General features: G+C 29.5%; 1 protein-coding gene across 3 annotated transcripts; it reads left to right on the forward strand.

The window, feature by feature from the left end:
• The first annotated feature begins 7,184 nt into the window (after nt 1-7,184).
• On the forward strand, nt 7,185-10,985 carry LOC140863250 (protein IQ-DOMAIN 3-like). 3 transcript variants are annotated; one of them, XM_073266545.1, is made up of 6 exons: nt 7,185-7,349; nt 7,917-7,993; nt 8,086-8,400; nt 9,030-9,257; nt 9,621-9,740; nt 9,987-10,985. In XM_073266545.1, exons 2-6 carry the CDS (start codon nt 7,919-7,921, stop codon nt 10,626-10,628), a joined length of 1,380 nt encoding a protein of 459 aa, XP_073122646.1. In that variant the 5' UTR covers nt 7,185-7,349; nt 7,917-7,918; the 3' UTR covers nt 10,629-10,985. The 3 variants fall into 3 exon arrangements, with proteins under 3 accessions (XP_073122646.1, XP_073122645.1, XP_073122644.1); XM_073266544.1 differs by having other exon boundaries at nt 7,204-7,400; XM_073266543.1 differs by lacking the exon at nt 7,185-7,349 and adding an exon at nt 7,415-7,593.
• Nucleotides 10,986-17,398: the final 6,413 nt, after the last annotated feature.

Here is a 17,398-nt window from a genome sequence, read left to right on the forward strand (position 1 = left end):
TATACATATATATATATATATATATAAAGACCTATCATTCTCACTATCATGCCCACCAATGATGTGTTATTATTCTATTGAATGTGATAAATTATAGGTTCAATAGAATAGTGCCACATCATTGGTGGGCATGGTAGTGGGCATTTGAAAGAAACTATATATATATATATATATATATATATATACTATTTTCGGAAAAAAAAATTTGGTTCTTCTTTTTGAATCTAAAATTTTGAAACTTCTTGGGGAAACTTATTAGTTTATTTATATTTGATATAAGAGTTGTGTGATCCATCATGACAACGATAATGGATAAAATCCAATTTGGATGTGAACGTGACCTGGCAAATCTCAAATTAAATTGTTGTTATAAATTTGGAAAAACTTATTCAGGTTTGCGCGTAATTTGTTTGTTTGTTTGAGGGAGAATAGCTTTTTTTTCCATTAATTTGTTTATTTCTGTGTTTTCATATTCTAATTTTTAGTTTTCGGTTATCTTGATCCAACTGCTAACGTGATATCGGGAAATGATGACGTGTCAAGCTGTCACATCATCAATTGAACCAAAATCACGAAAAATTAAAATTTAGTGTACCAAAATCAAATTTTAAAAATTTAATTGATCAAATCCAAAAAATGAACAAATTAATGGACCCAAAAAAAACATTCTCCCTGTGTTTCACGTATAAGAAGAATTTTCAATGTTTCATGCATAGTATAGGATATCAGGTTATAATGATAATGACAAAGCATTCCAATTATATTAGTTCTTATTTTAATTTACTTGGTAGCATTAATTCTAAAGGTGGGTTTTTTGTATACCATATCAAAAACCGATCCTTGCTGTTTTACTAAAAATGATAGATGATAATAACATTGTAATTCAAAATTTTTAAATCGTATATATATCCAGTTCAAACACTATTACTCTTATCGTTTTATTTTAATACCTTGGGAGCTAATGAACCATTTTAGTAAAAACTATGAAGAATATGAACGAAATGTAACAACTAATAAACTTCGAATTGGATTTGGTTTTGATACGTCGAGGAGGAATATTTAAAACAAATATTCATAAAATCTATATCACGAACCGGCGCTCCGCTTAAACAACCACACGAACATCTAAATTAAGATTTACACATATAAAAATTAATTTTGATATAAAAACTTAGACTAAGAAAATCCAAGTTCGATGAATTTTTTTTTTTGAGAGTGAAACGAGTAATATTACTTCTCCTACCTCTTCTAAAACAAAAAAAAACAGTAAATTTGAAATTTACATATATAATATGTTAAAAGAAAATTCTCATTAAAAGACAAAAGAACAAAACTTGGTAATGACTAGCATGTGAAGACATTAATATTGCCACCCAAACATGCCTTTGCTTTAAATCCTCTGTTGCAGAGTGAAAAGGGCTGAGATATTATCTGTCTCACTGCTAAATTTATTTGCCCATAACATATTTTAATTTCTTTATTTCAATAAACATATTTTAATTAATTAATTTGATAAAAAATAACATATTTTAAGATGAACTAATAAATTTACATAGTATATGCAATTTATTTTTATAAAATATAATTTATTAATATACTATTTTGCGCGTGCGTGCGTGCATATATATATATATATATATATATATATATATATATATATAATTTAAAAAAAAAATTAAAGTTCGTAATTTTATTAATATGATTTCATATATGTGATATGTAACAAAAGTGTAATTTATCCCCAGTGCATCCCACTTTAATTATTGAAAATCTATATCTATATCTATATCTATATCTATATCTATATACCATATAAAAAAAGAGTGAATAAAAGGTCAAAGTTTTATCATTGTGAAATAACAATGTTGTCCTTTATTTATCCTATAAGTAAAATCATATAAAAATATATAGGGTTATAAAAGTAAAAACAACATTTTAGTTATAGGACATAAATGTAAATCAATATTATATTATATGTAAAATAGATTATTATGATAAGGTCAAAATTGACAAAGTATGTGCAAATTAGATAAGGATTCAGTTTTCAAAAAGATTGAAATACTTAAATACTTTGTTTTTTTATTTTCTTGTAGATAAAGTGATCAATATTTATATTATATGTAAAATCGATTATTATGATAAGATCAAAATTAAAAAAAGTATGTGCATATTATATAAAAATTCAGTTTTCAAAAAAATTGAAATATCAAAACACTTTGTTTTTTATTTTTTTTAAGATAAAGTGGATATATTTTTTCAACAAATATTTTTAAAAAAAATTCACAAAATCTTAATTAAATATTATTCAGTTTCTTAAAATATTGAAACACCAATTCTTGATTTGTATTTGTTTGTATACTGAATAAAAATATTTTTTTTAAAAAAATCTTATATATTTTAATTCTTGTAAAGACCTATTGAGATAAAAAACTATATCATGAGTTCATATTTAAATATATACAAATATTAGATTTGGAAAAGTTATTAATATATAAATATATATATATATATATATATGTTAATTAAATAATATACATATGTTGAAATAAATCAATTCAAATATAGTCAAGTTTTAATACAAAATAATAAATAAAAAAATACATCAACACACACATATCACATATATAAAAGTTGAAATTAAAATTTTAACTAATTTTACTTCACATAAAAGTTAAACCATTTTAAAAAAATTATGGGATGGTATTGAAATTAAAACTATCAGATTTCTAATATTTTATAAAGTATTATTTATAAAGTCTCGTGAAATACCAAAATATTTTTTAAATATTTGAAATACTTATTAGTTGTAATGTTAAAGATTATATTGATTACATAACTAAACATGTAATAATTTTTTCTTTCAAATAGTATATATATTACCAGAACGACAACACTTCAATAAAGTGAATATAATGGACCGAGTCTAAACTTAGTCTTGTATTAAACTCGTCCCGGAGAAACGAGTTTAGACTCGCCCAAACGTGTTCACAAACAAGTCCAAGTGGGTCTTTGCGTTTGGCCAGAACCACCATATAAATTGTTGTTAATAAAGATGATAAGAATATTGATTTTTTCATAGAGAAAAAAATAATGCATGATAAATGAAAAAAAATCGTGAAATAGATAAAAATTCATTATATAGAGGAAAATATTTATTAATAATTTAAATTAAGGTTTAGAATGCATTATATATGTTATTATTTTTATTACATAAATTAATATTTGTAAAACAAATAATTAACACATAAATTAGAACATTACAAAATGAATATTTTATTTAATTTGATTAACATATCTTATTTATTAGCAATTACATAATAAATCATATATATCGATTCAGAGCAACATACATAAGAAAAAAAATAAAACAAATGCATAGTACCAAAAATGTCATACTTGCTCAATATTAATCAACCAAATAATTGAAATTCGAGTTAATAATTGCATAAGAATCAATATCAATATTCTTCCAAAATAAAACTATATTAAAATTTAAACATTATATCTATAGGCTAACATGAGTTATTGATAATGTATTATTTTAAACTGTTATAATGATGACTGTAAATTGAAACTGTAAACTTTTGGTAAAATGACAAGCGATCGGTCATACAATTGATATCAAAGATAAAGTCATGTGTTCGATTCTCATTGATTACAAAAAGTGAAATGAAGATTGTTGAGTGCAATAATTGTCATTGCTCTGTAAAACAATCAAACCATGACGCTTGATTGTTGTGCGGTTTAAAAGATTTGAGTTGCATTATTACCTCCAGTTATAACTTTTAGTAAAGCAGCAAACTCTTGGTCCTCTATATTATTAAAAATTATTAATAAAATCTTCTTTATTTATAGGACAACATCACTTCAAAATAATGCAATATTTTAAAGGCACTAAATTAAAAAATATATACATTTATTCTCTAAATGGATAAGACCATTGAAATACAAGATGAAATGTTAACATTTTTAATCAAAAATATTCAAAATTCGAGTAAAAAATTAGCAAAAAAAAATTATTGCAATAGTGGATTTCGAACAACTTAATATTAAATAATTAAAAATAGAAAAAACGTCCAATAACACATTGATTATTAACGATAATGACTTACAACTAATAGAAGATAATAACACAAGAATGGAGGTTGGAAACAATGAAATTATTTATACTCTTGCAAAGAATTTTTCAGCATAAACCAACAAAAGAATCAAAAAATAAAGATATAAAAATAAAAATAATTGATAGAGAAAATATCACAAAAATTATTATCGAAGATGATGAGAAAATTAATTTGTTTATAAATGGACTGTAAACGAAAAATCGTGAAGGAAAGAAAAAATTGTTATGTAAACAAGAAAAGACGTTGTAATTTAATTTAAAATTTAGAATGCATTATTTGTATTATTATTATTTTCTCAAAACCAGTAGTTGTAAAATAATTTTTCAAAACTATATATTATTTGATATATTTTTATTAAATTTTATTATTAAATATGTCACGACATCAAATTATATATTTTTCTCTTTTTTAAAAAAATTATATATTTTCCTTATTGTCTAATTTATACAAAATTATAGTATTTGTTACAACTATTATTTGCAAAAATGTCTATAAATTCAATTAGACTTGTAACATATAAAATCTTTCAACAAAGATTCTTCGCACTCATTTTATAATACATGTTGTAAATATCATATTACATTGAATTTAATATTTACTAAATATCATGAAAATTATTAACTAACTGCACATTTATCTCTTCTCATCCCAACTCATTTATTTAACAACGTTTATCGATAATAGAAAGTATTTCCACGTGCAACGCACGTCACTTTTACTAGTGATATAAATATATGAATGATCATATATGTAGGACAAAGAAGATATTAAGAAACGGTTATTGTTAATTCAAATATTTTAAATTTTTAACGAATAATTTGTTATATATATTATATAAGCCAAATCGTATAAATATTAATAATACCGAGTTTAGGCTTACCTTTAGGGTGGCTATTCTTATCAAGCTTAATTTCAACTTTATCCACCCATAAATTATCTACTTTTCTCATGTTGAATATCCCAATGTCTAGTTTTTCTTCCGATATATGAGTCTACGAAAGAGATCATGCTTGATTTTAATGAGAGTCTCGTACGTATACATGATCTATTGACTTGAAAATTTAAAATTGCAAGTGATCAAATTTGTTTTGTCCAAAATATCATACATATAAATGAGTGATTTGTGTTTTTTTTTTGAGAAGATATAAATGAGTGATTAATTAATGTAAATCAACTTGAATATATATATATATATTAGTTTTCCAAAAACCGTCAATTAAGCTTTGATAAAAAGTTACTTTTCAATTTAAAATATTCGATAATATATTTATTTTTAAAGAAAATACTTTTGATTTTAAAACAATTTCTTAAATTTATACATTTGTCTTAAATTTGTATGTTGACAAAAACTCTTGTCAAATCGTTTTACGAGATAATTTTATGAGATTAATTATTTATTTGATCCAATTCATGTTCTTCAAGATCTATTGATGACTTGATATATACAAAAAATATAGTAAAAACTAGAAACAAATTTTTCTGTTTAATACCGTACTAAACTCGTTTAAGCATAAGAACGTCCTTGAGTTTTGATCTTGGTATCTATCGCATCTTGTTGTTTATCGTATTGTGTTTTTCAGAACCTTAATAAATATATTCATATAATCAAAAATATCTTTTTATAGAATATATAAATATCCTAACGCGTACTTACTACTTAATCAACTTTACAACAACGTAGGAGTCACGAACTGATCGTTATGTATAAGCCAAACGTGGTGGCAAATCACAAAGTGGTGCTTATAGCTTTCTCCTATATTAATAAATTTTAAAATTATTTTAACCTATTATATTAAATTAAATTATTTTATTATATTAATTATTTGCGTGGCCGTTACTAGTTCTGAGTATACTTACAATACTTCCTCACATTTTATTTTCAAAATATTGTAATGTCAACTCCTCATTCTTATAAATTATGAGACTTATGTTATACGTAAAATAAATATTACACGTATAATTATATATTATTTTTGAAATTATAAAATTATCTTAAATATATTTTTAATCTAAAAAACTCATTAAAAATACATTTGAGATAATTTTGCAATTTAAAAAATAATGTGTAACTCTGTATGTAATCCACATAATATACATAACAATTTTTAAATATTATGTAAAGGTCACATAGCATCCACCAATAAATCAATTTCAATAATAAGATGGTGGGATCGCTCAAGCACCCGTAATTTTATCAAAAATTATAATTGATGATAATTATCGTACAATTCACATCAGGTGGGAGAATACTGAATAGTACTCAAGTTTCGATAAATGCTTCGTTTTCTGAAGAGTGGTGATGGTAATATTGCTCTATCCTGATGCCATAGAGGTGTTTGAATTAATCTCTAAACTGTTCATAATTGACTTATATTGCTATTTGAATTAAACATTTTTTTTTGAATAAGAATTAAACATTTTTTAAGACTGAATGAAAATATACAAAATTTATCGTACGCGGTCAAATTTATGCAAGTATAAGACTCAATGTATGTTAACGATAAATCGTTTTAAATTTGTTTGATAATTTTGTTTAACTGTAAGATTCATTCTCATCTTTATGTTCATGTATAAATTTAGCATCAAACTTCTTTGTCTTTTATTTTCCGAAAATATCCTCATTTAGTAATAATTGCTGTGCTTAAATTTGTCTCATATTAATGAATAATTCCTCATTTAGTAATAATTGTTGTGCTTAAATTTGTCTCATATTAATGAAGGATTTATTTAACTAAATAACCTTCGTTTGACCATGATTTGAAAATATAACCTTCTCAATTTTTTTTCTTTATTTTTTTTTGCATTTCCTTTGTATTTGAAGGTCATTTTGCAAATTTTTTTTTAAAAAAAGTCATAAATCAAAAAATTTGATTGACTAAAATCATTTTTCAAACTTTCTCCATGAATATATCATTTTGCGTCTCTCTTGCAGTGGATATTAAAAGTTTTAATATTTAAAGTAACCAAAGACCCCCACAGATTAGGCCGTTTGCATGGTGAAATACCAAAAATACCCTTTTCCGTTACTCTGTCTTCAATCACGTCTCTTTAACGTATGTAGAATTTTTCACCAAAACCTGAATCAGATTGAGATCTGTCTTCTCTCTCTCTCTTTCTCTCTTTCTCTCTCTCTCTCCAGATTCTTCACAGGGAACCCGTGCATGGCCTTTAGTGTAAAACCCATCTGGTATTTGGAGGATTTCTAGGATAATTTGGACCAGAAAGAAGGTAATCGGGTCAACTCTTTGTTAAGTCTGCGAGTTTCCGTATTTCTATCAGGTACTTCATTTGTGGTTGATTTTTTGTTTTTACTATAAATGGGAAAGTTTTTGAATGGTTCTTGGTGTGATGGAATGAGGTGGGATCCTTCAAGTTTTTTGCTTTCCTTCGTTTCTAGATTGTGGGCTGTGCTGTTAAATGAGGTTGAATCACGGGTTGAGTTTAACAATTGACCTGTGTTATCATTTCAATGGTAATTAGTGGGTTTTTGGTTTTGTTTGTTGGAGAAATCTTTGTTCTAAGTTTGCGAGATGTTTATGGCTCAAATTGTTTGGCACGTGAAGAAGTTAGATGTCTGGTTATTGTGATATTTCTCTAAATTTTGTCTAGATCTGTTCCAATTTGGTAAAGTTGTGAACTTTATGAGGTTGGAGTGAGTGAGAATCAATAGTATTGGATAAGAAATATATTCAGAATTTTGCACAAAAGTTCTGTGCTCAAATTGTTTCTTTCCCTTTCAGCACGATAAAACGAAGTACTGATATCCCTTTTGTCTTTACAATTTTATTGTATCAGAAATGGGAAAAAGAGGAGGGTTTTTACATGCGGTAAAGAGAGTTTTGAGTTGCGAATCTAAAGCCAACAGAAAAAAGGTATTAGATTAGGATTCATCATTTTAAACGTTCCCAATTTGATTGTCTAGTGTGAAGATGCATGCTGAGTAGGTCTATTTTTTCACACTCAGAAAAGCCAAAAATCAGGAACATGGTTCGAAAAACAAGGAAGCGTAAATTCCGTATCCGCGCCAGCAGAAAATGGCCAGACTGCCCTGGCAGCCAACTCGTCGATGGAGGAGGTGAAGTTGATGGAAGCGGAGAATGAACAGAATAGACATGCTTATTCTGTTGCTATTGCCACTGCCGTGGCTGCCGAGGCTGCAGTTGCTGCTGCTCATGCCGCTGCGGAGGTTGTTCGCCTTACGGCTGCTGCCCAAAATTTGGGTAAAACTAAGGAAGAATTAGCTGCTATCAAGATTCAGACAGCTTTTCGAGGCTATATGGTATGATAATGCTCGTGAAATTTGATATAGACGTGGGATGCTCTATTTAGCAATTCATTGAATGCTTTTTGCATTTTTGTGTGTCCACTCCATTTAGTTGTCTAGTTCATACATTATCTCCTTATTCCTACATTTATAAACAAATTCGGAGACTCCTTTGATATACGTTTATCTTTATCCTGCAATTTTCTGGAGCAACAGTTACCCTTCTGGAAATGGTATAACTATTGGAAGGGGGGGATTGTTGGGGTAAAACATGGTCACTGTCATGTGTTCTTGTTTATATGGGATGACACATTTGAGTTGCTGTATGGTTAAAAAAATTTAAAAATTTGAGTCACCCTGTTATCATGAGCTATGGCTTTTGTCATGTTGACAGAAACTCGGTTCCTGAAATAACAGAGTAGCTTTTGATGAACCATCAGGATTTATAAGCCTCTTACTGTCATTTGATGGTTGATTCTAATTAAGAGAATTGTTATTGATCTAAAATTTTGGATTTGGATCCCATACTTCTGTGGATAATAGCCAGAGAAGAAACAGACTATGTTACGAACTTGAGCATATATATATATAATAATATCAGTGACTACATCTATTATTTTTTATAGTTATTATATTTTGTTTAGGCAAGGAGAGCATTGAGGGCTTTGAGAGGTCTTGTAAGGCTGAAATCATTTATTGGAGGCCAATCTGTCAAAAGACAAGCCTCCACCACCTTGAAATGCATGCAGACGCTGGCTCGCGTGCAATCTAATATTCGAGTGAGGAGAATTAAAATGTCGGAGGACAACTTGGCTATTCAGAGACAAATTCAGCAAAAGAACGAGAAGGAGCTTGATAAGCTGAGAGAATCTGTAAGTGATCTCTGCTTATTTTTGGATGTAAAGCGAAAAACTTTCATTACTTATTATTGAAATAGTTTATTTTCCTCAGTTTCTGCATTGAAATATTCTTCCGGCAGTCTCTTCCTGTGTTAAGATGCCTAAATTTACTGTTGAAACGAATCTATTGATTTCCTTCTGGTTTCTTACAATTTCTTGATGAATCTTCTCAGATTTTGTTGTTCAACTTAGTAATACGATTTATTTTATTATTTAGCTTGAAAGAACTTCTGTTCCCTCTTCCTAGACTCCGTCCATGTTATACATTATGCAATTTCCTATCACAATTAGTTGCTTAGTTGTTTTGCGCTAAAGGTTATGAATATATGACATTAGAGTGGAGAAAATTGGGACGATAGCTTGCTGTCAAAAGAGCAGGTTGAAGCAAATATTCAGAACCGGAAAGATGCTGCTACGAAAAGGGAGCGAGCATTGGCGTATGCATACTCTCATCAGGTAGTAATATATACTCTCTAGAACCTATCAAGAGTGTTTTAATGGCAATATTGCATGTATGATCTGAATGATCTCACAGCTTACACCACATGATCTCGAGTTGATTATGGTTTAACTCCATTAGTAGTTTCATATATAGCCTATTGTTGTTTAAGTTAGGGGTGAATATCAAGGGGACCAAATCTGTACTTTTCTTGGCATGAAGTTGCGTTCGCAATTAACTTGGAATTAAAATTTCTGTACCAGCAAACATGGAGGAACTCTTCCGCTTCTGGAAACCAGACGTTCATGGATCCAAATAATCCCCATTGGGGCTGGAGTTGGCTAGAACGTTGGATGGCTGCTCGGCCGTGGGACAATGCAAGTTCAATTAGCAAAGAACTGACCAATGACCAAGTCTCCGTAAAGAGCATCACAAGTCGCTCCCTTTCTATGCGGGGCAGCGCCAAGATCCATTCACCTACCACTCTAAAACAAAGTCGCCCCCCTAGCAGGCAATCACCTTCTACTCCCAGCTCGAAAATTACCAGTAGAGTAAGGCCATCAAGCTCGAGGGGTACTATTGGCACCGAAGATGATTTGAAGAGCATGAACAGTAATCATTCAGATAGATGTCGAAGACACAGCATTGCTGGTTCATCTGTCAGAGATGATGAGAGCCTTGCAAGCTCACCTGCTGCACCTGGTTACATGACACCCACGGAGTCAGCAAGAGCTAAAGCACGGTTGCCTAGCCCATTGGGAGCAGGGGGAACGCCTGATAGGATGTCCGGTGGTTCTGCCAAGAAACGACTGTCCTTCTCCGGTTCCCCTGCAGGAACAAGGAGACATTCTGGGCCACCTAAGATCGACACTTCTCATACAAAGGACGTCGCCGCAAACTTGTAATTTGGTTAAAAGTTGTTGGGACAAGTAACAAAATGAGAAGGAGAACAAACGTATGCTGAGGCAGAGACGAGCAGAAGTAGAAGACCGAGTGACTTTTTCTTTGTGTTTCTTGATTTTGGCTTTCATCCTCGTGCGGCACGAGCAATTTATTTCATGGAGTTGGTTTTTGACGTCTGAAACCTGTTAACTTTAGTTGGTAGTGTAACTCAGATCTTTCTAACACGTTTCACTTTTTTTCTGTAATTGTGCATTCTGATGTATGGATACTTCAGACATATTGATTTTTGGTGTATGTTTCTTGTAAAATTAAGAGCTTTGTGTTGTAGAATAAAATGCTTGATCAAACTTCTTCGTGCATGTGTCTGTACTTCACATTCTTGATTTATTTAGCACTTTTAGCCGATAATGGTTCTCTATCGATCATAGGCTCTTAATGGCTTTCGAATACTGGAAGAATGAGGTAAAATGCATCTTTTAAGTAGTTGTTTAAACTACATCTACTCTTGTCCCTATTGGAATTATTTTCCTATTTACCACCACCAATTTCATGATTCATCCCTAAGTTTTGATGAATTCGTTTATAGATAAAAATAAGAGTACTAAATATTAAAAAGAATATTTTTAATATTTTTATTCATAAATAAGTTATGTAGCCGGGTGAAAGAGGATACTAATCATACTATTCGATATATTATCCAAACACGATGGAACAAGAAAAAAAAAACAAAGCAAAATGAAAACAAAAGTTAGAAAGATTACAAATTCCAGCTCAAGATGTCAACCACATGAAAAATGATACAACAGTAGTTCAATATTCTTTCTCAAATGGCTAAAAAATGGAATTTGGAATCAGATTTGAAATTTGATTGGATTTCAAATCTATGGATTGAAATTCCATTTTGGTGTTTTGTAAAAATTTAAAATATAACAACGTGAATTGATAATATAAATTTTTTAATAACTGGTATTTTGTAAAATTCGTAAAAAAATTTGAAATCTACGAGTAAGTAATATAATATAATTTTTTGAAAAAAAAATTTATTTTTTAGACTCAAATCCTATGAAATCCCACAAAATCCGACCAATTTCATAAGAATTTCATTCAGTTAAATGAAATCCCATAAAATTTCATCAAATACCAATTTCGTTTCGAAATTCTATTTTACCAAACATTAAAAAAGTATTTATAATTCCAAATTCCATCAAATCCCATAAAATCCTTTAACTCCAAACACAGTTTTGGGTTATGTGAAGCTTGCGTTGCAGGTACCCTTATAAATATTGGTCATTATTTCGAAAAGCAAACGTGTTGTTGGCCATTTCGATATTCTCTTCTATGTAATTCAAGCCTCAAGGTCCTCTCCAGATACAGGAAAGAAAATTTTATTTTATTTTATTTTTGTGACGTGGAAACCCGTATCCGCTATTTTTTTGTGTGCTTTGGATAAACCTCCGGACTAACGCAATAGCCTACAAACTACGCTAGTCAGGTAAACCACACTGGGCAAATCTGTGCAACAAGCTAATTCAAGAAAGTATTGACAGAGAAAATCGAACTTCTGACCTCTGGCCAAGAGTTCACCACCTACTCCATCAACTTGAAAACCCGTTGAAGGCAAAGACACGATTTTATTATTGACAAAAGATTCCATTGTCAGCAATGAATTCACTGTAAAGAAGCAAGAAATAATCGAAAGGAGGCAAAGCTGAAAAAAAAATAAAAATAATAATAATAAAATAATGATCCCGAGGCTTTTTTATACGATTTCCCGGCTTTCCCTCACTCATGGCCCATACGTCCATTATTATCCACTTCAAAGGTCGTAGGCCCATTAAGTACATTCTCAACTTAGGGTATAATTATAGCAAGAGTCGTTCATATAATGGTTTTAAATGAAATAAATAAAATTTAGTAATAACTAAGATCATATGATGTTGAGAAATTCGGAAAACTACAATTTTAGTACGGTGAGTTGGAATATTTTGTATTTTAGTCCAAAGATTTATTAAAGTTTGGTGTTCATTTTTCATCTAAGTTGATTTTCGGGCTTTGGTAATTTTTTTTGCCCAAAGTCCCGAAATTCGTCGAATATTACTTATTTGATACCGATGTATGTTCTTTTATGTGGTTCAGGTGATGAGAATGAAGCCTATGTTACACATTAATATATATTTAAGCAAAAATAAGGAAGAAATATACAGAAAAAACGTTACCCAATATTTCGACATTGGAGGAATTAAAAAAAGCTTATCGTTTCTCTGTATTTTTTGCTTAAATGGATTTTAATATGTGTAAGGTTAAACTTCATTCTCATTAAATTAGTCATGTATGATAATATCAGTGGTAAATAAGTTGTATTCGGTGGATTTAATGTAGGGCTCTCGCCCTGCCTCGGCCTGTCGTCAAGTGCGATGGGACGGACTGACCAGAATTGATGGCGATTTGAAAATATTTCAACTCAACCCGTTATGAGTTGCGGTTTGGCGGTCCAACCCGCCAAAAAAACACAATTCAAAAAAATTAAAAAAATAAAAAATAATCATACATATACAATTATAAATGATATACATATTTAAAAATTTATTATTAACAATACATAGATCATTATAAATAACATAAATTTTCAAAATTAATCAATTAAACATAAATTATAATAAATCAGATAGCCCGTTTCGGTCCGTCTCCAGACGAGTCGCCAAAAGCATGATCCAACCTACTTTTTTTTAGTGACAGGACAGATAAGCCTGACGAGTCAAACTCGAATTGACAGCTCTAATTTAAATGCTTTATCTGGAAAAAAAAAATTAAAGGATCAAAACTGAAAAAATTTCTAAGTTACTAGATGAAAACTTGACAAATTACAAGATTAAAATCACAATTCTCCCTTACGAAATTTTTTGTGTTTTCAATGGCTATTTGGATAAAGTATTTTTCTAAATGACTAATATTATCTACACTGGTCTGTCAAGAGTGCGACTAATTATGCGTATTTGCAATAATTTTTTTGTTTATTGTTCATATTTATGCAGGGCAACCATTTGTACAAATAATATTCTATTTCTTCCTTTTTAAATAATTTATTGTATATTTAACTAAGTTTATTTCGTTTTGCATTCTTAATTTTTTTGTTTTTTCCTCCCCATCAAAATAATGGTTCTTTGATTTGAGGATTTTTTTTGTGCATAATTATAAATATATTTTATTTTTCTTATTTTTTTTTGAATAATGCTCATGATTTATTATTTTAATAAAATTTACATTAATTTTTTTATTTTTTTTATTTTTATAAATCTTTTTCTCTCTGTGTGTATATATATAAATCAAATGTAAAAGAGGGAGGTTTTTGTCGTGGGAATGGGGGAATTATAATATCCAGCCACAAAGAAATTTAAATAATGTGTTGGAAAAAGTTTGGACCCATGCTTTGTTTTTAAGACCTACCACCAACTTGATTCTTTTGGTCATGAGTCAAAATCGTGTACGTGTTTCCAAAGTCAACATGTTTTTACTACCAATTCGTAAAGTATATATATTGACTTGCAATATCGCTTTCAAGTCAAACTAAATGATGCCCTTATTTTACTATAAATATTTCGATATTTATGGTAATTAATTAAACATTATAATGATATAGTTTTTCCCTTTCACAGCTAAAAGAATAATTTTTATTTTATTTTTATGGTTTAGGAACTCGCAGCGCTGTCTTTCAGTACAAATTGAATAATTCTCATGCGAACACGTGCAGTAGTTTACAAGCTATGTTAGCCAAATAAACTGCCCTAGAAAAGTCTTGTTTAACATGCTCATCAGTCATCCTTGAAGGTAATAAAAAAGAGTAAATTTTATATATTGAATAAAATGACGGAATATGATATGAAAGTTCATTTGTAGATATCAGGAGTACCTCAAGTTTAATAATGTAGTATATATATATTAAACATCCAAAATTTAGTATTATTGTGAATTGATTATATATATATATATATATATATATATATATATATATATGATGAAAATGCTATTTGTTTATTGTTCACAAGTAAGAAAGGGTGAGAAAAAAGTCAACCAAAAAACCTGCCATAGGGAATGTTATAGAAAGACAGCCGCAAAATAATAAATGAAATGAACAATTCGTTGAGAGGTCGATGGATGGCTCTCATTCATTTAGAAAACCATGCATTTATAAGTGGATTCTCTTTAAATAAATTAAATATATTGTGATTTGTGGGGTCTAAAACTATAGTAAGATGGTTAATTATTTAATTTGTGTCAAAAAATATAGTTGTAAAATACTAAAACTTTGAAATTTAGATATATAGGAAAAATGTTTAAATATATATATATATATATATATAGAGTTTTTTTATGAGTTTTTTTATGGTGCCCACTACTATATGTCCACTTCATGCCCACCATGTACAATAGATGAGTTGACCGGTACAATAGATGAGTTGACTTGTACATGATGGGCATGAAGTGGGCATATAGTGTTGGGCACCATAAAAGAATTATATATATATATATATATATATATATATATATGACAAACATATAATTTAGCAAAAGTGATCATATTGAATTTTTGGTCATGTGAATTTCTTCATTGTGATTTTCGTCGTAAATATTACCAAATTTTAGTTTTATATTTTATCTTCTTATTTGTGGCAATTTTAATCATTTTTATTCGATAGTATTGATGTAATAATATTACACACGTCAACACCACATTGGTGATCAGCATTATATTGGAAAAAAATGACTAGAATTGTACGTTAAAAAAAGCACCTAAAATTTTTTTTCAAACAAACACAGATCTATAGCGGACTAAAACTAAATTTTAAAAATATAAAAAACTACAATCATAAAGTAACAAATAACCGGACCAAAAATACAATTTCCCTTGTACAAAATAATTAAAGGAACTTAAAAAGTAACTTGTTGTTTAATATATGGTGGGTAACTTTCCCAGTCTTCGTCTATATTTATCTCTTGATCCTTTTTAAAAGTTACTAAGATATATATATATATATATATATATAAATTTTCAGTTGCCAAACAAATGATGTTCACTTCATGTCTGACCACTAGAATTTGGTGCCGTGTTTTAGTTGTGCGAAAAATAAAAAATAACTAAAACCCGGCATCGGATTTTAGTGGTCGGGAACGAAGTGGAAAAAAATTTGTTGGACATCATAAAACTTATATATATATATATATATATGTTCCAAGTAGGCTCTCTTGTTCTCGGATATGTACGTGTTACCCTCAGGGTAGCACCCAAAAACTGATCTGGATGGACTACATCAGTTTGCAGATCAAATGATGTGATCTGTTGATTTGATCTGGGCTGTCCAGATCAGCTTGGGGGTACTACTCTAAAGGTAGCATCAACCCCCTTGTTCCCATTGATTTTAGTATTCGATTTTAGCTGGGTAAGGACACTTTTTACCATTTATTATTAAATAATCGTTAGTATAGTAGAATTAAACTAATTAATCCATGTATAAGCCTAGCTAGCTAGCTAGCACATAGCTCTTTTAAAATATTGTGGTTTTAATTTCCACGGAGACTACCTATATAAGCAATACAAAACTAATACGTCCAACAAAATATTTGCATTCCATTTTTAGCCAAATTCAACTTTTCACACTAAGCTATTATTAGTTTTCTTCAAGTTGTTTCAAAATTTTAATGAACTTTGGAGAAGGTACTTATCATAATTTAATCAACATTAATTAATATTTTAGTCTTCATCATCCAAAGTTAATGTGTAAGGACCTAAATTTCTAACTTTCTTGAATGAATGTTTAAGCTGGCTATAGTTGCCGGTAGGCGTTGCCGCTCGGAGCTGCCGGAAGAACTTTAAACTGGTAGGGCGAAAACAAACAAGTCATAGGAGGAATTAAGAAGGCAAGAATCAGCACACACGGGTAGAAAAGTCATTTACTTGTAGGAAAACCGGTTGAAGTGAAAAAGAGACGTTGGAGAATTCAGCTTTCGAACTTCTATAAACAAATCTGAACATATCAGCTAAAACAGTCATCAGCTCACACACATCACTAATATTCATCTGAAGAGTATATATTTCGTACTTCAATAAATTTAAATTTTAATACTATGGTTTATATCAAGAAAAACACTTTTGGTTGCTAACCTGACCAAAAAGATTTTAAAATGATCAGCTACTGAATCGAAGTAGATCCTAACAGAACCAAATTAAGGAAATAGTTAAGTAGTAGTGTTCCAATCCTATGGGATTAGTCTCGATGACAGGTTAACGATCGTTTCGAACCCGTGGTGGCGGGTTGATTCGATCCGTTGATGTGTGTCGGGACCCGGGTTGCTAATCTTATCTTAGGGCAATTTCTTGTAATTAACAATTAAACAAGTACTTAAAAGAATTAAAGAAACAAGAGCTAAAAAAAAAATTTTGTTTTAAAAGGCAGGGTCTCGCTCGATCGGGGAATATGCTATCAAAAATCTGCTGCCAAAGAATGGATAAACAAGTCATAAGCTTTTATACATGCTACAAATCAAATACATGCTATCTTATAACGTCTTACAAGCTTCTAAACATAATAAACATAAACTAGCATGTATTCAAGCCATAATATACAAAGTTCTTGTATCACTTCTAGCATGGTTCAACAACATAAAGTACAAGTCGTGCTACTTAAGCCCATGTCCTCACTTGCTATGCCTCTATCTCGAGCTATCCTTGTCTTTTCTGACTAGCTCCTGCCCCACCTATTGCCATGCACACATACAA

Source organism: Henckelia pumila, chromosome 4 (assembly GCF_033568475.1).
Source record: "Henckelia pumila isolate YLH828 chromosome 4, ASM3356847v2, whole genome shotgun sequence".
In the NCBI taxonomy this organism is placed as follows: domain Eukaryota; kingdom Viridiplantae; phylum Streptophyta; class Magnoliopsida; order Lamiales; family Gesneriaceae; genus Henckelia; species Henckelia pumila.